Genomic DNA, 22,708 nt, shown 5'->3' with positions numbered 1-22,708 from the left:
ATTACTTAAGGGGATGGCTAATGAAGAACTTGTTCACATTGGACTTGAAGACAACCAGTGGTTTCAGTTAGACAAGTGTTTTTCATGAAAGTCAGACTAGGGGCAATCATAGATTGGAGCTCAGACGAGCACTTGCCATAAAAATAACGATAAGGGAGAGACAGGCTCGCAACGTATCTTCTATGGGAAAGAGGTTACAGGGAAGAGAAAAGGGCATCCCCTACGAAGCTACAAAGTTTATTTTGAACTCTGTCAAGGCAGGATAAGCTGCTTCTAGCAGCTCCTGCCCAGATGTGGCAACAGTATTCAATCCTTGGACGTACTTGGCTTTTATATAGATAGAGAATTGCATCAACAGTGAGATATCTACTGGAACGGTACAATGATCCCACCATTTTTCTAGCAGCCTTGACAATGGATTGGATGTACGTTTTTCATTACAGATCAGGAGTAAAGGTCAGACCCAGAAGATAGTCAAAACATGGAGCTTCCTAAAACGAGAGCCATTCATTTCAATTGATGCCAGATGGGGATCAGAGCATTGATGATGGAAAGATAGAAGCTTGATTTTAGATGCATTAAAATTAACCAGCCACCTCTTCCCAATTGTACCACGTGATCAAGATCAGAGGAGAATAGAATCAGAGAGAACTTGATCGTTTACAGCCTTTGAAGTGTTGCCATAGATGATAGTGTCGTCAGCATAAATGTCTACGAATGATCCTAGCATGTGGAAGAGAGTTGGGCCCAGAATGGATCTGGAAGAGAGTTGGGCCCAGAATGGACCTCTGAGGGACTCCAGTATTAATACTGTGAACTTCTGATTTCTGCCCATCAACCACTACTCTTATGAATCTATCAGCGAGAAATGATTTAATTATTAAAACATTTCCAGTTATACCATAGCTGGAGATTTTGTGGAGTAGACCTTTATGCCATACCCTATATATGTAGAACTGTTAAAGTAAATGCTGAATCAAGGCGGTGATTGAGGCTGAAGGTGGCTACATTGAATAGATGTCAGCTCTACTACAGTTAGGCCGATTTTTATGAAATTTCACACAAATGTACTTTATGTTTCTGGCAGTATTCTTAGATAGGTTTTGTATCGGAATGTCTTTGATAAGTATTGAATAGTGATAATCAAAATAATCTGATAAAAGAAGGAACAGCCAATTTTGACCAAAGTTAACACCTTATACAGCCTAACTTCATGAGTGCATTTGAGAAGTTTTATCACTGCACAAGGAGGAAGATGAGGCATATAAAATTAACAGTAGGCTCTTTGATATGACAGGGGCCCGTTCAAAATGAATGTTTCTATTTAAAGTACAATTGAATCATGATACTTGAATTTCACATTTGAAACTTTAATGCAAGCCATTATATATGAAAAGAATAAGTTTATAAAATCTACAGTAAGTTCTCTTCAGTGCAATGTAGAATACAATGTATTGTATTGTAAGTCACTGTGAGAGGCATGTGACGCATCCTTCCGGTGGACCACAATGGCTCTCCAACTGATTTGATTGAAAAAAAATGGGCGATTTCACTGATTTCGATGGCAATAAAATATAGAATTGTGAAATATTCGTTGATCATCATTCAATCCTGGGCAACGCTAGGTCACCCTACTAGTCGTAATAAGTTTCTTATACTGTGATATAGAAAAGCAAATAGGATTTAAAATAAAAGAAAAAATTGAAATTGATGTGTATGTGATGGTAATATATTTGTTCTATAAATGTATTGCTTTTTATTTGTATAAAGAGATTTTTTTTTACACATTTGTTTATATGTATGTTTGATGCATACTCGGAAAAATCTGACCTGTTCGGTCAGCCGCTGAGCTCGAGTTGAATTGTTTGAATCAGGAAAAAGTGATCAGCTAAAATCCAACCCTACCCTAGTGAAATATTTATAAAACAAATATTTCACTATTACGTACACACTACCTCCAATTTTTTTCATTATTTTCTTTTTAATTTTTGCTTGCTTATATATATATATATATATATATATATATATATATATATATATATATATATGTGGTAGTATAGGCTCTACTTATGTATTGAGCAAAGGAGCATTACTTTCTAGAACTGAACCATACCTATTTTAGACAAAAGGGTTAAATCTCTTATGAACCAAATCCTAGAATCAAAATTCCTTAGCTGGTATGAAAAGAAAATCCTACCCCCCAGAAAAAAAAACTATTTATTTACGTGTCTCATAAGACAACAAATATGACATAAGGCCAGTTTAATATGAGGAAAACTAACTCCTTCAATGATGCACTCTGAAAGAATACAAAACTAGCAGTGAACGAACCTGTTGGCATTCCTCGGTAGTGACATCTCAGGCGACAGACAATAAAATAAAAACTCACTCCTGAAAAAGGAGGTAATGTCTGGGAGGATGGCCTCCTAGTACCAAATCGAATTATATTTCAGTTCTACAAAGAAAGATCTGCCAAAAGGTAAGACAATCCCTAGTTTGCCAGAAGGATGTCAAGAATTACTCTGAGATTATTAAGAAAAAGAAAGCCAATTATTTTTTTTTTTAATAAAAAGACAAAATCTCAAATCGATTTTCATGTTCGCTATATCTCCTTTTCTCTCTCCCCCCCCTCTCTCTCTCTCTCTCCTTTTCTATTGAGCTATGGGTTGAATAGTATTAATACTATGGTAATATTCCTATCATTTATAATGAACTATTTGATTTTTTTTTTATTCTGTTCATGGTAAACAACTGATGATCCCCATTTTGAATCTCATAATTTAAATGAAGTTTATGTTTCACTGCTTGAATCCTCTTTTGTAATTGTGAATTTTGTGACAGTACTAAGCATATCATATGTGGAACTTCGTATCCCTAGGAATTTAACATGCATTCTTTGGGGGGAAGGGGATTATACGACAAAAGGAGGGTGGACCTGTAAATTCACTCTTGTCCGTTCGTCCATTCATCCGTTCGTTTGTCCATACTTTTCTCAATAACTACGCTTTGGAATTTTAAAAAATTTTGCAGAAACATTAAACATGATATGAGTCAAAAAAGTAACAGAAAGGGTTAAAATGGTTAAAATTGACACTTTTGTGCTTATTAAAAAAAATTGATGTCTTGGATTTTCATAAAACGTTCTGAAAAGTTGTAACTAACAGATTCCTATATAATTTTGTTAGTCTATACTTTGCGATGACTCTTGGCTGTGCCCCAGGGGCTCTTCTAGGGCTAATAAAAACACTCCAGTTTTGGGACTATTTTACCATGTTTGTCCAAAATTTTCTGTGTACATCTATTTAGCAGTTTTGCATCGTGCTGAATTCAAATTTAAATATGTTAAGGCCTTGGGGACTTTTAGGGCTAAATTAGGTGGGGCAAATAGACTTAATCATTTCTTTTTTTGCATGGTGCAGAACTCAAATTTACATATGTTAAGGCACTGTTTGTTCATTTTCACTGGGATTTGACGTCCCCTTGGGACTTTTGGGGTTAAATGGGGGGGGGGAACAATAATGAACTTAGTCATTTTTTTTATGCCTCATTCACTGTGCACTCACAGGGGACCATACATGCTTCGTTTCGTTTTGTTTTTTAGTTTTTTGCTCATAAATTACTCAAAGCCTCAAATCGTCTTCAGAGAGAGAGAGAGAGAGAGAGAGAGAGAGAGAGAGAGAGAGAGAGGGGGGGGACAAGCAAATGTGCCGATGGTAGATACTATATAGAAAAAGAACATTAAGCAAGAGAGGGTAAAACTGATAAATAGAAAGCTAGTAAGAGATGAGTCGATTGGTTAGTAAATTAAAAATTCTGGCTAATTAGAACAATTAAAATGAAAATTCTGTTTTTAAACATAATGAGGAATATTTTAGCGTGTATTTTGAGTGATTAAAAGATATTATTGTAACCTTACACTATATTCTAGATCGCTCAAAAAGAAAAAAAAGAAAAAAAATTCTAATTTTTTGAACGATCAAATGCAAACAGCCTGAAAAATTTGATCATAAAAATAAATTTAAAAATAAACAATTATTTAGAAGGGGGATCTATAAATTTAATGTAAAATAATCACCCATTTCTAGGCCATCAGGTGGTATGATAACCCATTTTGTAACCGGAGAGCATCTTAAAAACTTGACCACCATATTTTAAGGGAGATAAACTGGAGAAGTGGGTGATCATTTTATTGTAAAATTATATGTCAAAATAATCCCCATCTCTAAATACTTAAATAATTGCTTTTTTTTTAGTCGTTCTTTGTTTTATTTATCTTTACCGATAAGTTTTTAATGTCATTTTTATTTTCAAGCAAACTTGCATATGATCTAAGGCTGGTTGTTATATATATGCAGTGGTGTAGCATCAGTTTTTGTCGCCCAGGGCAGTCATAAAATTTCCCCCCCCCCTTGCATATAATTACCTGTTTTGCTTCCCTCCCCGCTGGCATATAATTACCTGTTTTGCCCTCCCTCCCCCCCCGCTGGCATATCATTACCTGTTTTGACGCCCCCCCTCACTGCTGGCATATGACAACATGTTAAAACCTTCAAAATTCCAAAAAGCCCTCAAAATATTTATTTTCATTGAACTAATGTTTACACAATTCCCTTCAGATTAATGTTTACACAATTCCCCTTTTTTTTAAATTTTAATTTAATTTAACAATTTATTTTCAATAATTTGAATAATAAGTATGTAAACATAAACGTCAAGGGTGTGAGTTCCATATAGAAATGTTGATTTAATTTGAATGCAATAAAATATGCATCAAGTGCGCTTGAAATCAAATCACAACGTAATATTAAGGAAAATAAACAAATATTTTACTTGTTTGAAATTTATAACAAATATATTTTGGAGCTATACTCCATCCTCAGTATGTTGTTTTTTTTTCCTTCTTCTTTTTCCTTGCCATGTTGTAAAGTTGGAGAAAGAAAAGTCTGTAAAGAGCCGCGCGTTGTATCTCAGCAGTTCTATTTTGAAATGTTGGAACAGTGTGTAGGCAACGTGAGAATAACGTCAAAGGTGTGAGTTCCATATAGAGACGTTGATTTAATTTGAATAAAATAAAATACGCATCAAGTGCACTTGAAACCAAATCACAACGTAATATTAGGAAATAAACAAATATTTTACTTGTTTAAAATTTATAACAAATATATTTTCGTTATAAATAGAAATATATTTGTTATAAATTTCAAACAAGTAAAATATTTGTTTATTTCCTAATATTACGTTGTGATTTGGTTTCAAGCACATTTGATGCATATTTTATTTTATGCAGACATTAATCTGAAGGGAATTATGTAAACGTTAATATGAAACAAAAGAAACCAAATATTTTTTTCAAAACAAAAATGTATAATTCAAATTATAAAAAAATGTTAAATTAAATTAATTGGCTACACAAACAAATATAATAATAAATTTGAATGAGAGCATTTGGACATCTGAAAATGTTATGAAATGATAAAATCATTATTTACTTTTTTGTTGTTGTTGTTGTTAAAGTCCGAATTTTGGACAAATAACATGGCTGTATCAAAGAAAGGATAGTCCGATGTCGTTTTTTTTTCTTTATCTTCATAATGTTATTATTAAGAGGTCGAGCCTCTTGAAGAGAAAAAAATGTCTTGGCTTTTTGAAATCATGTGTGTAATCGCTCGGTTTAAGCGCAAAATTTAAGAAATGGAAAGTCACACATTTTAGAAAACATTTTTTTATAAATTTAAATGAGAATATTTGAAATTTGAATTCATAAATTTAAATGAGAACATTTGAAATTTGAATTTATAAATTTAAATGAGATTATTTGAAAACATGAAAAGATTAAGAAATGATAAAATCGTTTTTATTTACGTTTTTATTGTTATTTCCGAATTTTCACAAAAAAATGGCTGTATTGAGGAGAGGATAGTCCGATGTAGTTTTTTTTCTTTTTCTTCATAATGGTATTATTAAGAGGTCAAGCTTCCCAGAGAAAAAAAAACGTCTTGTATCCATACTTTTTGAAATCTGTGTGTGCGCTCGGTTTAAGCGCAAAATTTAAGAAATTTGTTGCTATTAATATAGATTCAATCCTTTTAAAAATAGTTTTAATTTTTTTTTCAATAAATGTATTTATGAATTAAAAATAAGGCTATAAATTTATTTTTTGTGAGAGAATTATTGCAAGGCATGAAGTCGGTTGAAAATTTACAAATATACTTTTCACTTTTTTTTTGTTTCTTTTTGTGCATACGATGCTCCATGCTTATCCCCATTTCAGAGCAGAATTTTTTTGTCTCGTTTATTGCAGTGTCCACCATCTTTTCTCTATTCTGAAGAAGGCAATCTGTCAATGCCGTCTGCCTGACAGAACTTTGTTGCAGATCCAGCCCCTTTTCTTGAAGATACTTCTGGGCATCATTGATTTCTGGGAGAATAGTTTTCCAAAAGTTCAGAAATAAAAGAAACGGAAACGACAATACCGGGTTGAGAATTAAAGATGCATCTGATCTTGTGGTTGCAGTTTCTCTTTCTTCCGTGAGCTGTTCCAGGGCAATGGCGACTTCCAATAATTTTTTACCACAACATTTACAGCAATCTGCTCGACTACTCCATCTAGTTTCCACAGTCCGCTTGATAGTAAGGTCAACTGAATCAAGACATCCCAGCGATGTGTAGATGCAGAAAAGAACGAGAATAACCGGTCCAGTATGCCAAAACATGTAACAGAGTGAACTGCTACAGAAGCGGTATGTAGACAAGCCAGATTTAATGAATGGTTAGTGCATGGCACAAATACAGCTTTTGGGTTGATTTCGGAGATTCGTTTCTGCACACCCGATCGGTGGCCTGCCATAATAGCAGCATTGTCAAATGCCAATACAGTCACCAATCTAAATCCCATCGTTCTCCAGTTCTCTGAAAATCAGTTGAGAAATGTCCTCCACACTTTTACCTTTTGTCTCGATGAAGCGGAGAAACAACTCCTCCACTGTTTCTTTATTTTCGTCAATTTTTACGTAGCGCAACACTTCACTCATCTGGTCCTTGTGAGATACATCAGAAGTGCTATCAAAATTATGCAAAAATATTTGCTTTTCTTGATCTGATCGATGATTTTCTTTCTTACCTGATTTGCCAAAATGCTCAGAAATTCATTTGGAATTTCTGGTGACAGATAAGTGGGGATTTTCTTTCCCAGGTTAACTTTCACCAAATGTCCACGGATCACAGGGTCAAACTTGGCCAATAAATTTACCAATTCTAAAAAAATTCCCTTTGTTTTCTTGATCTCTTTCATCATTATGGATGTCTTCCCGGTGACCCCGTAGTGCCAGATTCTGCTTGGCAAGAAACCTGATGATGTCCAGCAATTTAGCTAAAATTTCCCGCCACTTCTTAATTTCCTTCTCAATAAGATGTTGCACTACTTTGTCTTCAGCAAGTCGGATCTCTAGATCTTTACAGTTGAGAAACGATTGAGCATGAAATGTGCTAGCTTCATGTTTATATAATTTTGGATTTAATTTCCACCAATTCGTAAAACCCACATCAGCAGAAAAACACGACAGTTCAGTTTAAAACTGCAGCAGAAACAAAATAAGGATCATCATTCATGTTCTCACGGTTGCACAAATCCCGATGGAACCATTTTTTACTTAGCTTTCTAACGTCGCCTTTTGCTTTTTTCCTGGTCGGACTACTTCCTTGAATTCATGATCAAGGTGCTGCACAGCGGCAGATCCTGCCGAACAAGCATAGTGAGAATTTTACGATTAATCTCAACTGGCTATAAACTAACATATGTAAAATCGGTTGCAGTGTATGTTTTTGCGCCATGATTGCCTTTCAAATTCTTCAACTTCAGGTGCATCATCATCATTGACAGTTTTTGATGTATCAACAATGTTAATGTCGACTTCTGAAGTAACGTTAGTAATATCAACTTCATCTTCAGTTTCAGCATGATTTTCGACTTTCGTTTCAGCCATTTCGGCCATAGAAGTCTTTTCCGTGAACTTCAACATCGTGCCTTTATTCTTTTTGGATTCTTCTTCTTTTGTTTTTCGCTTTTTACGGAATGCCGCACCACTCTCCTTCATTCTCTTCATTACGGTACCTTCTGTGAAAATTCACGAAAATATTCTGAAGAAATTTTTTTAATTCTATTTTTTAAAATAGCACGGCATTTCTCTGCATAAGCACCTTCTTGTGTTGTTCTGAACTAATACCACAAAAGATGCGATATCCCCCCCCCATAAAATCATTTTTCTGAGATACCTAACCCTAAATATATATACGTAGAGAGAGAGAGAGAGAGAGAGAGAGAGATCGTCACTACTCCCCCCCCCACTAAAAACAAGAAACTTACAGCGAAAAAGTCTTTCATTTTATTTTCTATTTTAAATGTTATATATGTTTTTGATCACTTTTCCATTCTGTTGAGCATTTTATTTGATATTTTTGAGCGGTTCAGTTTTCAAACATGTGCGCGAAAACAAATCTGAAAACGAAGCTCTTCACGCCTACCTCACGAAGACGAAGGGGGAGGGGGACATGTTTCACCTTTTTGAATTCTTACCACTCTTAAAAAGTTAATATTTGATATGAAATAAAGAGCGTTTAAAACTACTTTAAAACACCAATAAATGATTCAAGTAGGTTGCAAAGTAACTTTTATAGCCAATGGGAACATTTATTTGTTGTAGATTTGATTTTTTTTTTTACCATTTTTTCGAATCTTTCTGTATTGTAAAGCAACCCCCAAAAAACACCCGTCCAGCTGAAACCACTGTCAGTAATTTTCCCCACTCTTTATCTGTGCCTAAATCAAAACGTAGATTCCATGAACAAAGCTTCTTTCTTAGAAGTGCACGCCTGTGGAACTCTCTTCTGTTTGCCTGTTTCCCACCTGACTACAACTTGGATGTCTTCAAGTCCAACATAAACAAATTCCTGATGAACCGCCCCCTTAAGTAAGACACTTTATCAGATGTCCATTATTAACGATTACTACAATAGTCTCCCATTGATTACTGTACATGCAATAACCTTTATCCCCAAGTGGCCCCCAGGCTTTGATAAGTGGTGACTTCGATGTAAAAAAATAAAAATAAATAAAAATAATTAAAATCCTATTATCAGAATTAATTAATCATAATAAATTTCGGTTTAATCATAAATACGTCAGTGATTATAAAATTTTGTTAATAGTTTGAAAAAAATCAATTACTCCGTGATTGTTTGAAACTTAACAGAAATTTAGCAGTATTTAAACTATCAAATAGAAAGCCACTTAAATAATATTTGAGGTGTAGCGCTTAGTTCCCATTTAAAATTATATCCCCTGATATGACGATCATGAAATCTGTTTACAGTGGATTTTATTCAGTACTTGCTTAATGTTTCTACAATTCCAAAAGTACGTAATTTTCTGTTGCTAATTTTCCGTTGTATCATTTAATTATCAGTGATGTTTGAAAGTATTTTTCTTGACAAAAATGTTTCGTTTAATTTTTCTACAGTATTTGGAACATGTAAATCAACTGCTTTCTTTGAAAGGTTACCTAGAGAATTTATGCAACCTTTTTTTAAAAACTTTGTTTTACAAATAAAATAAATTTACATCGTATTTTGATGTTATTATCATTTTAGTTTTAATGATAATTTAAAAACAATAAATATTTATCATTAGTATTAATAATGAAAAATTAAATTAAAAATTAAAAACGATCGGTTTTGGAATCGTAAATAAGGGAGATATTTTTCCGATTCCGATACCTCCAAAAGTTCCAATTATTTACAACATTTTCGGTATAAAATTTCAGATTTTTGTTAACTTTTATTTATTTATTTATTTTTGTATTTTCCATTTTTATCCTCTGACATATGCTGCTCGTAAAATAGAGACGCATTTTTCCGATTCCGATACCTCCAAAAGTTTCGATTTATTTACAACCTTTTCAGTAAAAAAATTTCAATTTTTTTGTAAGCTTTTATTTATTCTTATTTATTTTTATTTATTTTTTATTTATTTTTATTCATTTTTATTTATTTTTTATTTATTTTTATTTATTTTTATTTATTTATTATTTATTTTTTATTTATTTTTATTTATTTTTATTTATTTTTCTATTTTATATTTTTACCCTTTCAAAATTCTGCCCCTGACATGTGCCGCTAGTAAAATAAAGATAATTTTTTCTGATTCTGATACCTCCAAAAGTTCCGATTTTTTACAACCTTTTCAGTAAAAAAATTTCAATTTTTTTGTAAGCTTTTATTTATCTTTATTTATTTTTCTATTTTATATTTTTACCCTTTCAAAATTCTGTCCCTGACATGTGCCGCTCGTAAAATAAAGATAATTTTTTCTGATTCCGATACTTCCAAAAGTTCCGATTCTTTTGCAACATTTTCGGTAAAAAAAAATTAAAAATCTTTTTAGCTTTTATTTATTTTTACTTATTTTTTCTATTTTTACGCCCTCAAAATGCCGCCCCCTGGCAAGGGCCACTCGTAAAATAGGGACACATTTTTCTGATTCCGATACATCCAAAAGTTCCAATTTTTTAAAAACTTTTCGGTATAAAATTTAAGATATTTTGTTAGCTTTTATTTATTGTTATTTATTTTTCTATTTTCTATTTTTAACCTCTCAAAATGCCATCCCCTGATATGGGCTGCTCGTAAAATAGGGACACATTTTTCTGATTCCGATACCTCCAAAAGTTCTGATTTTTACAACATTTTTGGTAAAAAATCCCGATTTGTTGTTAGCTTTTATTTATTTTTTCTATTTTCTATTTTTAATCTATCAAAATGCCGCCCCTGACGTGTGGCGCTCATAAAATAGGGACACATTTTTCTGATTCCGATTTTTCTAAAAGTCCCGATGTTTTACAACCTTTTCGGCATAAAATTTCAGATTTTTTGTTATCTTTCATTTATTTTTATTTATTTTTTTACCCTCTAAAAAATGCCGACCCCTGGCACGTGCCGCCTGAGGCGGACCGCCCCCCCTTGCTACGCCACTGTATATATGTAAATATATATAGGGTTTTTAGCTTGAATTGTCTGATGACAGGTTTTTTTATTGTCCTGTCTATCCAAACAATTTGTAATAATTTAAGCAAAAATCCCCGAAACTGAAAAATAAAAACATATTTAGTTCTACTCATGTATTGACCACTTTCTTTCTGTTTTTTACCAAATATACCTCCTAATATATATATATATATAGTCATCCGCATACAGCAATGTTTCGCTGTAGCACAGCTCATCAGTGCAGCTAGATTACCAACTACCTTAAGCCAGATTTGGAACTCGACCGTCAAGGCGACAGTCGGCGCTCCTAACTATTATGCTATTCGGCTGCTGCTAAAACGGGTATGCGAATTAATAATGTTCAAACATTTTCGAGATGGCTAAGCTCCATTTGTTTACACAAAATAGCATCGCTTAATATGCTCGTTGCAATTTGTTTATCACTTCCCAATATGCTCAACCCAAGTTAGGGAGCATTTATAGTCATCCACATACAGTAATGTATCGCTGTGTTACAGCTCATCCGTGCGGCTAGACTAGCAACGACCTTGGGTTTGAAACTCGACCGTCAAGGCGACAGTTGGTGTTTCTAACCGTTACACTATTCGGCTGCTGCTAAGATGGGTATGTGAATTAAAAATGTTCGAACATTGTCCAAACGCCTAAGCTCCATTTGTTTACACTGGCTAATTAGAAAATTCAATAGCATGTGCGTATATGAAAATGCGTGATAGCCACAACTTTTTGTATAAACCTGACACACGCGGAATATTCTGTGTAGCTTAATTGCCATATATATTTTCACAACTTACTACCTAGCTCTTCCTACATATTGAGTACTGTTCAAGTAAATACTGAAAAATTTATGCATAAGATTATATCTTTGTATATTAATTTATGTAATTAAATGAAGTAATCATATATATATATATATATATATATATATATATATAGAGAGAGAGAGAGAGAGAGAGAGAGAGAGGGAGAGAGAAAGAGAGAGTGAGAGAGAGAGAAAGAAAGATATATATATATATATAGAGAGAGAGAGATAGATAGATAGACAGATATATATATATATATATATATATATATATATATATATATATATATATAGAGAGAGAGAGAGAGGGAGAGGGGGAGAGAGAGAGGGGAATGCGAGAAAAATACCTGTCCCGGAATAGGTAAAATTAATTTCCAGAAGAATTTCATGTCTCCTTACGCAAATAAAAATATACATATGATACTAAACCTTATGACTAAAATTCTTATTCTAATTTTTATCAAAATCCATTACATGATTTTGATTTTAGAAAATATTTAAATTTTAAGGCTTAAGCTTAAGAGATCTTAAGAAAAAAAATTGAAATGCAGGGAATCTTGCCTAATTGATGTCTAATGATGGGGTAAATTCAATGCAAATCTGACATATTTAAATTTCCAAATTGGCTGTTGTGTCCATATTGTTACATAGCGAGAGCCATGACGGCTGATGTTGTGAGACGGGTGAATTATCTCTCATACGCATACAACGTCAACCTGTTTTCTGTTTTTGTGTTAAATAAATCCTGTTAAAACTGAAACAGTCGCAAGCGAGTTAAAACCAATCTAGATTCACAACAATGATGATGGCAGTGAAGTGCGTGAATGATTTTAGCATATGCAGTAAGCAGTAATATATATATGCAGGAGTATTATGAAGGAAGAAGAGTAGCAAGATGTCTGTTCACATTACACTTGAACTTCTGCATGTCAGTACAGCTGAGAAAGCAGAATCCCGGAAGAGAGTTCCAAAGTCTAGCAGTTCTGGGGAAGAAACTATTAAAATAAAAGGCTTTCTTACACCTAGGGATCTCTACTGTGTAGTGGTGGGAATTAACTGCTTGTCAGGTTTGTCGGGGGTATTCACATCTAGGGGGTATAAGTGCTTGTAGTTCGTCAGAGCAGTCATCATTAAAGTACTTGTAGAACAGGCAGAGGGATGCAACATTTTCGTCAATGGGACAGAGGCTGAAGCTTGACAGTTCAGGACCTATCACATTGGCAACTCTCTTTTGAATCCTGTCTAGGGGTGAGCGACAAGTAGCAGATGCACCAGCCCAAATACGACAACAGTACTCCATGGGCGAATGGTGGCCTTATGGTACAGGATACTTTCAGGCATAAGTAGCTTTCTAGCATGGTAGAGAGAGCCCACCTTCTTCGCAGCAGCCTTGGCAATGTTCTCAATGTATCTATTCCAGTTCATGTTCCCTGTAAACGTTAAACCGAGGAATTTAAAGCAAGTACTTTCGGGTAATGTGTTCTTGGCCATTTCTATTGGTGGTAGTTAAGGTTTCTTGTAATTATTTGAGGAAACAAGCTTAGTCATGGCAGCATTGAATGTGACCATCCATTTTTGTCCCCATCCCACTACAGATTGGAAGTCATTCTCTAGTATTTCTACCATTTCCTTAGATATGTGTTCATTTGTTTTCCCCTCGTGCCTGTTATAGAGAGAGTGGTGTCATCAGCAAGCAAAATAGTCTGCAAGAAATGAGTAGATATGCAGCAAAAACGAGAATCTAAATAAACAAAGAGCGATCACGAGCCAAAGAAAAAAAAAGATCAATTGATTTCAGGCATCCCAGAATGAGCAAATACGAAAAGAGTGAATTTCTTTCACTTTTGTGAAAACTTTTAAAATGATTAATAAAATAATTGTGAAATGATTTCATATCATACAGTAGATGATATGTAGGCAATGTTAGATGGGGGATTTCTGTTTTTGCCTTGTTCATAGATATAGATGAGTGACGAATGGAAGAAAAAAAAATGTGAATGATGAAATGAGAGACGAGCGTGGAAAATACCTTTCATAAAAATATTTTGAAAAAAAAAAACTGGAGAAAGAAGTGTTACATAAGGGAAGTTTTGTTTTCAGTGGAAAAGTCTTAAAGATCAGAGGTCATCTCTGGCGGAAATTGAGAAAGTTATGTGATTTCCAGTGACCTCTCCCCACCTCTCTCTATCTGTCTGACTGTCTCTCGTCATATATATATATATATATATATATATATATATATAAACTGCGTCAATCGCTTTATTGCAGATTAGTAAAATATCAATATTTCACTAAATATACGTCACACAAAAATGAAAATTGTATCATCAAATGACTGTTTCAAGATTAGTTATTTCCCAAAATTTTAATCAAATCCATGCGATATTTACGAAGTTATGACATTTTGTTTATTATCAAGTAATTTATGTTGTCCATCACTTTATTGCAGATCTTTTAAAATGCTAAAAATGGGGTGATTAACGGTTATTGAAAAGAAAAGGATTGTTGCTGGACTCACAGGATTGTTCATCAAAGATTATGCTATAGAGCTGGAAAGGGATCCAAGAACTTTGGCTTCATTCGTGAACAACCCCAACACCAAATCCAGACAGGATAACGGCACCAAGAGAAACCTTTCACATAGTGATAATCAGAAAATTTATAGGGAAGTCAACCGAACCCCAAACAGCACCAGTGCTTCCATTTTTGCAAGAGCTGGAATCGCTCCAAGATTCAGGCAGGCCCGATGTAATGTGTTGAATGAGATGGCAAGGAACATCAAAACTATTCCAAGGCCTCCATTGAGCAAACAACATGGGGGAAAACGAATGGCTTGGGAACAGAATTACATGAAAATAGATTTGCAACGTGTTTTATTTACAGATGAGACCTGTGCTACTCTTGATGATCCGGATGGATGAACCACAGTTTGGAACTCGAACGGAACTCCAACTCCTTAAAGAGTTCATCGCCAACAAGGAGGTGGAAGCATCATGTTTTGGGCAGGAATCTTTGGGGATAAGTTGGTTGGACCATTCCGAGTTGCAGAGGGCGTAAAACTTACTAGCAAAGCGTACATATTTTTGGATAAACATTATGTAACCATGGCTAGATGACCTACCATTGTCAAGTGGCTTTCAGATGAGTTTTATGCATTACAATGCACCATCCCATTCTGCTAGGGCGACTGCAGTCTTCCTTGGATTTATGGGCTTCTTTGGAGAAACCCTCATGGCCACCGTGTTTGCCGGATCTTAACCCCATTGAACATCTCTGGTCAATATTGAAAAGAGGTGTTTATGAGGGAGAAGAGCAATTTACTTCAAAGGATGTCCTGTGGAGGAAAGTAGTTGATGTCGCCAGAAACATAACTTCTTTTCAGATCAAACAATTGACTTCTTCAGTGGACAAAAGGTTGTTTAAAGTTATTTTTAAAAAATGGTGGATATGGCGATAAATAATTCATTTATTTGAGGCTAAGCACCTGGGATGTGCTTTTGTTTATTATATTCTTTAACAGAAAAATATAATAAAAAGTAAAGTTTTCATGATAAGACATTGTATTTTTTGCCTTAATACATTTTAAGAGACCTGCAATAAAGCGATGGGCAGTAGAAATTCCTTGATAAAGGATAAAATGTCATAACTGTGAATATCGCATGAATTTGAATAAAATTTTAGGAAATAACTAATCTTTAAAGCAATCATTTGATTATACAATTTTTATTTTTTGCGGCATATATTTACTGAAATATTGATATTTTACTAATCTGCAATAAAGCGATTGACGCAGTTTATATATCACGCATACAAAATATTTTCTTTTCTTGTAAAATATTGGCTGACGGTCATGTTCGAATCGGGACCCTTAAACGGAATTGTTGCTGATTGAGATGAATAAAACGTTACAACATAACGTAAGAATAATGGAAAACATTTAACCCTTGAACAAAAATTTAAACTCACTACCGGTACTGATAATTTAATTCGCTATGATCAAGAAAAGTGATGATGTTTCACAGAAGCATTCTTTGAGACATCTGTATCCTTTGGAACTTTCCATTGCACATTCTTATCAGTTCCCTTCTTCTGATGATAAAACTAGTGATTCTTTAAAAGAGAGAATTAATGTAGATGTCGACGATGTCACATGTACACCTGTAAGATCTGCTAGATCTTTAAGCGACAGAGATCCTGATTTTCTTTGGTAATAGGGTGTTGAAGGATTTCTTTTCTTTCTCTTTTTTTCTTTCTTGTTAAGAGAGTGTAGAAATTGGGGGGGGGGAGTATATTTCTTCTCATTCTGTCTTTTCCCTCTGCTTTATTTTTCTTGAGTTTACTTTACTGCTACTGATGCTGTTGGTCATGCGACTGATTTTTGCTTGTTGTGATAAAATTCAAGCTGAGCTTGACAGTTGGAGCTTGATACTGAAAATGTGTTAAGGTGCAATTTTCTATCCATTTAAACAGAATGTTAAAATGTTGAAGTGAACTCGTCTAAGTTACCTGGTGAACTTGCATCTTACTGAGAGAAATCTACTTCAAGTAAATTCAAGAAAACTGTCGAGGACTTAAACAGTTAAATATGTCAGAGAACTACAAGTCTAGAGGGGAGGAGAAACATGTGGGAAATATTCTCACTAAGAATATTGAATATACAGTGGAAGTGTCTATCACTGTAACTAGATATTTTCTTCTAAGGCCTGAAGAAAATGGATACGTCCCAAGTTTCAGTTTTCTAGGTCAAATGAAAAGAATATTTTATCCTGACTGGACTCCCATCAGGAACTTGAAATGTTTTTACCTGATTCTTTGCTTCATCAGAGAACGTTATTATACTATGTGTATTTTTTTTTTCAAGTTATTCCTTCAGAAAAATAAGGAAATAAATTCCTTGCTATGAAAGAACACTCTCGGAACATTATTTTCAGATAATAAGTTATCTTTATCTGCAGATATTTTAACTGATTTACACGAGCGGACTTTTGTTTTAAAATGGACGGCATTACCAAATATAAGCTTAAATTCCGACCAAAGGGAGCGAACTCTTTCCGACTTTGTTAAAGTATTTCGACCTTTCTAAAAAAAAAAAAACCTGCGCTGGTTGAAATCTCATATCACAAAAGAGAAAAAAAGAAAGCCTTCTCAACTCGTCTATCTTTCTATCTTTCGTAATTGTTACCACACAAAAACTTTCTTTGTAGCTGAGAGCAAAATCTTAGCAGGAGACAGTTCGTGAATTTTTCTTTAAGTTCTAAGTTTTTTTTCTTTCCTTAATAAAATTGTTTGTTTCTATCCACTAAGTCTTTTCTCTTCTCATTATTTTTTTTGTTGCTTTTCTTTGTCATTGAATTGGTAACGTTTTGATACGACGAAGTGACCTTCATTGAAAGTGATGATAATAATTTCGACATATCATTTCATTTTTTGGCACAGTTAACCAATTTTTTTTTTTTTTAATCTTGTTTTTTTTTTTTAACCTTCCGCCAAGTTTATCAGGGTGTTTACATGTAATCGCCTGAAAAAGAAAAATCGCATTTTTTTTTGGGGGGGGTGAGGTAACAGAGAGTGTTATGTAAATATCCCCCCCTTCCGAATAATTCAAGATGTAGTATCTGTTCTGTTCTCCACCAAGAAGAGGAGAGATTCTTCTGAATTGGAGTAATTTCTGTTTTTGCTCCATTCATAGTTTCTATTAAATGATGGTTTGGTTTGGTTTGGTTTGGTTTGGTTTGGTTTGGTTTGGTTGCTTTACGGCATATCAACCCTTTTTGGGTTATTTAATGCCGAATCCAATTATTTTGGAAATAATATTCATGTTGCATCCAGTTATTTTGTAGAAGGTTTTTTATTCTACAAGCTCTTTGTATCTTCAATCGCTAATTTTTAGTGTTTGGTTTGGTTGTTTTTATAGTGGATTTTATCGTTTTTGTTCCCTACCCTGCAGAACATGAATGAGTTTTGCAATGGGAGAGGGAAAAGGGTCAGAGTATTAATGTTTCGTACATTTTAAGTTGTGAAACCAGTCAGGAATTTGGGGAGATAGAAAGAAAAAGAGGAAATGGGAAGAAAGAAAAGAAGGAAAAGGTGGGTTGTTGTTTTTGTTTTTGGATTTGCAGAACATAATAAAGTTTTGCAAAAAAGAAGTAGAAAAACAAAACGCATCAATGTTAGGTGCATTTCGTCTCAGGAAGCCAATATCTTCAGACAACCTGATCTGGTAGCACCAGAATTAAATGATGACCTTGTGTCCAATTTTGTTTTCGTGAAAAGGAGCGAGACAGTCCGCGACATCCAGGCAAATCCAAAGTTGTATTTCATCATCCTGTTTTTTCTTTGTTAAGTTTTATGCGCTGATATCGTTGAAAAGAAAGTTTCTTTTTTTAGTTACAGAAGCATTCATATTGAAACACTATGCACACGAACAAAGACAATCCTCGAAGTCTTACGGGAGATAAAAAAAAAAAAAAAAAAAAAATTAATAAACGGGGGAGGTGGTAACATGCTGAGGTGCTTATGCTGATATAAACACCGAGCACATTACTTTTCTTTAAAGGCGCGGTGATTGTCCACCTCTTCCTCCATTCAATGGATCAATACTTCTTTTTAATTTCATAGGATTTCACTAGATTCCGCGTGAGTGTGAATGGATATTTATTCTGCTCAAGGTCACAGGGGTAGGTCACACCCTACTTCTTGTGGGCAGCCCGCCACAGCCCGGATGCCAGTATTCACGTGTACCTGATGACTTGTAATACGGAAAAGGAACGCTTTTTACGCGAGAGAAAAGAAAGTATTACGACATTCTAAAAAAGAAACGAATTTCCATATTAATTTTGGTAAAATAGAAATGACAGCTGTATTTTAAAACGAAAATTGCGAACCGGTGTTAATTAGGAAAAAAAAATCCAAATTATTTTCGACCGCATCTCAAGGCGGAATTTTTTTTTATCATTTCTAAAAGAAAAAAAACAATTTGAATTTATTATTTGTCAATAGTTTTTTGTTAATTTATATATATATATATATATATATATATATATATATATATATATATATATATATATATATATATATATATATATATATATATATAAAGTTGCCTGTCTAAACGCACTGATGGATGAGCTGTGAAACAGCGAACTGTATGTGGACTGGATGACTATATATATATATATATATATATATATATATATATATATATATATATATATATATATATATATATATATATCAGGGTGTTCACATACACACATATATGTGTGTGTGTTGCAATTTTTTAACAACTGAAATTAAATTGTTTATTTATCAATTATTAACCATGTGTGTGTGTGTGTGTGTGTGTGTGTGTGTGTGTGTGTGTGTGTGATCCACTGATCCAGTCCACATAAAGTGCTGTTTTGTTGTTTCACATATACATACAATGTCTCTCTCTCCCTCTCTCTCTCCCCCCCCTCTCTCTCTCTCTCTCTCTCTGTGTATGTATGTATGTCATACATACATACATACAGAGAGAGGGAGAGAGAGAGAGAGACTATTTATATAGAATTACTGAAAAAATAACGTTATCATTTAGAAACCCATTCTTAACATAGTGATGTACTGATGTGATGTGATGAGATTTTGTTAACTATTCTGTACTTTCATCGAACAATTTGATAAACAGAAGATGCCGTAAAAATTGAATTTAACTCGAAAATACTAATAAAAAAATTAGACGGTCGGTCCGTATTCTGCATAAGTAGCAAAAAAATTGTGATTATAAAAAAGTTTGATTTCATTAATTGCCACAAAATATTTTCGGAATTTTAAAGATGGGGAAGTTATTTATTTTTGTTCCGATCCAGAGTGCCCCTTTTGGGGGAGCTGGATTTTCCCATATTAAAAACCGACTTTGTGTCTAACTCTGTGGGAGGCGAGTAAATAAGAACTTTCTCTTAGGGTGGGAGGGTGTGTATGTGTATGTGTGTGTTTACGTCTTCTGTACACTTTCACCTAACAACTGAATAAACAAAAGATACCATAAAAATCAAATAAAAACGAAAGAGCAACCGGAAGTGAAGTGGAAACACTAATCGTAAAGATAACCATGAAGTGAATACTTTCTATTTTAAGTCGGATATTAAAAAAACAAAACAAAAAACAGGAATGTTTTTAGGGTTTCGTAGCTTTCAAACTTTTTCTTTTCTCTCTCTCTCTCTCTCTCTCTCTCTCTCTCTCTCTCTCTCTCTCTCTCTCTCAACTGCTGAAGATCGGATAATAATATAATCTATATTTAGATGCATAATATCATCCTGTTTTATTTTAAGTGAAAATACACGATTTCACGTAGTTCCACGAATAATGTATAATAAATATTTAACGAAGAAATAAAAAGATGTTTCACTTTTTAAAAAAATAATGTATTATCAAAAACAGAACGAGAGCGCAAATATATTTTGCATTAATGATCGATCCCGCATTTAGAAGTTGTTTTGTGTTCACGTGCAAAAAAAAAAAAAATGAAAACCAAACGCAGACTTTTGGCATCTTTTCTCGACATTCCGTTAATTCAAAGTTGAATTTACGTTTAAAAAATATCGAATTAAAACAAATTATTTTAATTTATTTAATTGTTCCCCCCCCCTTTTTTTTAATGGTGTCGCGTTTTCATTCATTCTATAAATTCAAAAACGATTTGCAATACAATGTATTGTAGCAAGTTTCCACTGCTTACAGATTTGAAAATATTACTTGGGTTTTTTTTTTTTTTAACTTATTAAATAATTCGTCTTCTTACTTTAATGAAAAATTTTGAAAACACAAATTTTAAATATTTCCAAAAACAAGAAGACAAATCTATCATTTCCATTTATGAAATAAATCTTGGTACTTATGCAGAATACGAACCGATGTGAAATAATAACGCTACCATTTAGAAATCTATTCTTAACATGGGGAGGAGAGAACGTTTTGTAACTCTTCTGTACTTTCATCTAACAATTTAATAAACAAAGGATATTGTAAAAATTGAATTTAACTTGAAAATCATATCTAAAAAATGTCACGGTCCGTATTCTGCATAAGGATCTAAATGTTTTTATAAACTGAAATTATTTAAAAGTTTGGTGATTCTACAGAATTCGAACCTAACGAAACCGACTGTTACTGACTTAAAACTAAAACTTAGGTTAGGGTTATGATTAAAAACAAACAGTTCGGTTCAAATTCTGTAGAAGCATTCAAACATGTTTTAAAGAATTTCAAAGGCGAATAATGAAAATAAACAATGACTTACCTCCTTTATCATTTTTCTTCATCCCTATCGTCCCACCGGTGTAGAGCACCAACACTTTATTTATTGAAGTCACTTCATCTCGTATAGATGACAGAGATGCGCTGCTCGCATTTCTGGTTAAAATCGACATTTTTGCCGTTTTTCACTGGCGTGTTTTTGTTTTGTTTTCTCCGTGTATTTTCTCTTTATGTTATTTTTGTTTAGTTTTCTTTTCATGAATTTCGCATCAGTTTTTCAAAAAAGGAAACGATTCAAACCAGTTTGGGGCATAACACGTCCGACTTGTTCCCGACAGATTTGTGCAATAACGTTTAAAAACAATAGAGGAAAAAACTATAGCGGCCAAGTGCGCGTCGTTGCGACGTTGCGGCCGCGCAAAAGACAAACGCGAAAGACGAAAATTTACCAACGCAACATTGGCTTCTTTTCTCCTTCTTAAAATTTCGATTTAATTAAACGCAATAATAGCTTATAAAATCTATTAGAAATGAATCAGGTTAGATAAGTAATTATCGTTTAACGAGTAAAAAAAAACAGTCTTCCTTGTCCCAAGTCAGACAAAATATCGATTAAAAACGTGGGGAGGGGGTTGTAGGTGAAATGAATAACTTTAATCGATTAACTTATTTTCTCGTTTCTTCCAAATGTCAAACCACACGTGCTGTGATCTCTAGCATTTTTTTTTCTTCTTCTTCTTCTTCTTCTTCTTCTTCTTCTTCTTAAAGTTTTATCCTAAGAGACTGCAAAGAAAAACATCGGACAAAAATGAACCAATGGATATGGATTGTGTGTGTGTGTGTGTGTGTGTGTATTATTGCTTTTTATTGTTTGTATGTGTGCGTGCGTGCATGCTATTGCTTTTTATTGTTTTTTTTTAGTTAGTTTTTAGTTGGTTTTGCTTTTGTTTGTTTTTTTTTCCTTTTTCAATATATATATATATATATATATATATATATATATAATTGAAAAAGAAAAAAACAAACAAAAGCAAAACCAACTAAAAAACTAACTAAAAAAAACAATAAAAAGCAATAGCATGCACGCACGCACACATACACAAACAAACAATAAAAAGCAATAATACACACACACACACACACACACACACACTGTTTCCTTCCAAGTGGTCTACTGTGTTTGGTTTATCAGTGTATACTTGGTGCTTTACATATCCTCCAAAGAAAATACATAATCTAATGGTGTAAAATGATACGAACGAGGTTGACAAGTCCATTTCGTGAAATCATTCGTTCATCAAATGTTTTTCTCAGTAAACTGATCGTATCATTTGCAATTTGCAAACGCTGCTCGGGTGTCAGTATCTTCATGGTGAATTGCCAAACCAAGCTGAACTCAAAATAATCGATGGTTTAGCAGTGTAAGAAATCGCCATTAAAAATGCATGATAAAAACTTGAATAATTAGACTTACTATTGTAGTGGACTAGTGGTATAAAAGGAAATGCGTGTTCATCTCACTTCGGGTCACCAATTTGTTGTGGTGTGGTGGGTGTATTATATATATCCCCCAGTCGTACAAAATAGGAAAAATGAATTGAATTGAGAAAGAAACGA

The 22,708-nt window shown here is 33.5% G+C and overlaps 1 protein-coding gene across 1 annotated transcript in view; it reads right to left on the bottom strand.

Annotated features, from left to right (window-relative positions):
- Window positions 1-21,968, bottom strand: part of LOC145260607 (L-asparaginase-like) — a 170,751-nt gene extending 148,783 nt beyond the window's left edge. The window contains exon 1 of the mRNA XM_080118902.1: window positions 21,135-21,968. Coding sequence (XP_079975028.1) covers window positions 21,135-21,264 — 130 coding nt within the window. The 5' untranslated portion in view covers window positions 21,265-21,968. The remainder of the gene's footprint in view (window positions 1-21,134) is intronic.
- Window positions 21,969-22,708: the final 740 nt, after the last annotated feature.

The sequence above is a fragment of the Euprymna scolopes genome, chromosome 36 (genome assembly GCF_053919585.1).
Source record: "Euprymna scolopes isolate OS-2025 chromosome 36, ASM5391958v1, whole genome shotgun sequence".
Taxonomy (NCBI): Eukaryota; Metazoa; Mollusca; class Cephalopoda; order Sepiida; family Sepiolidae; genus Euprymna; species Euprymna scolopes.
The sequence above is the reverse complement of the archived record's forward strand: the minus strand, read 5'-3'. Positions and strand labels throughout refer to the sequence as shown.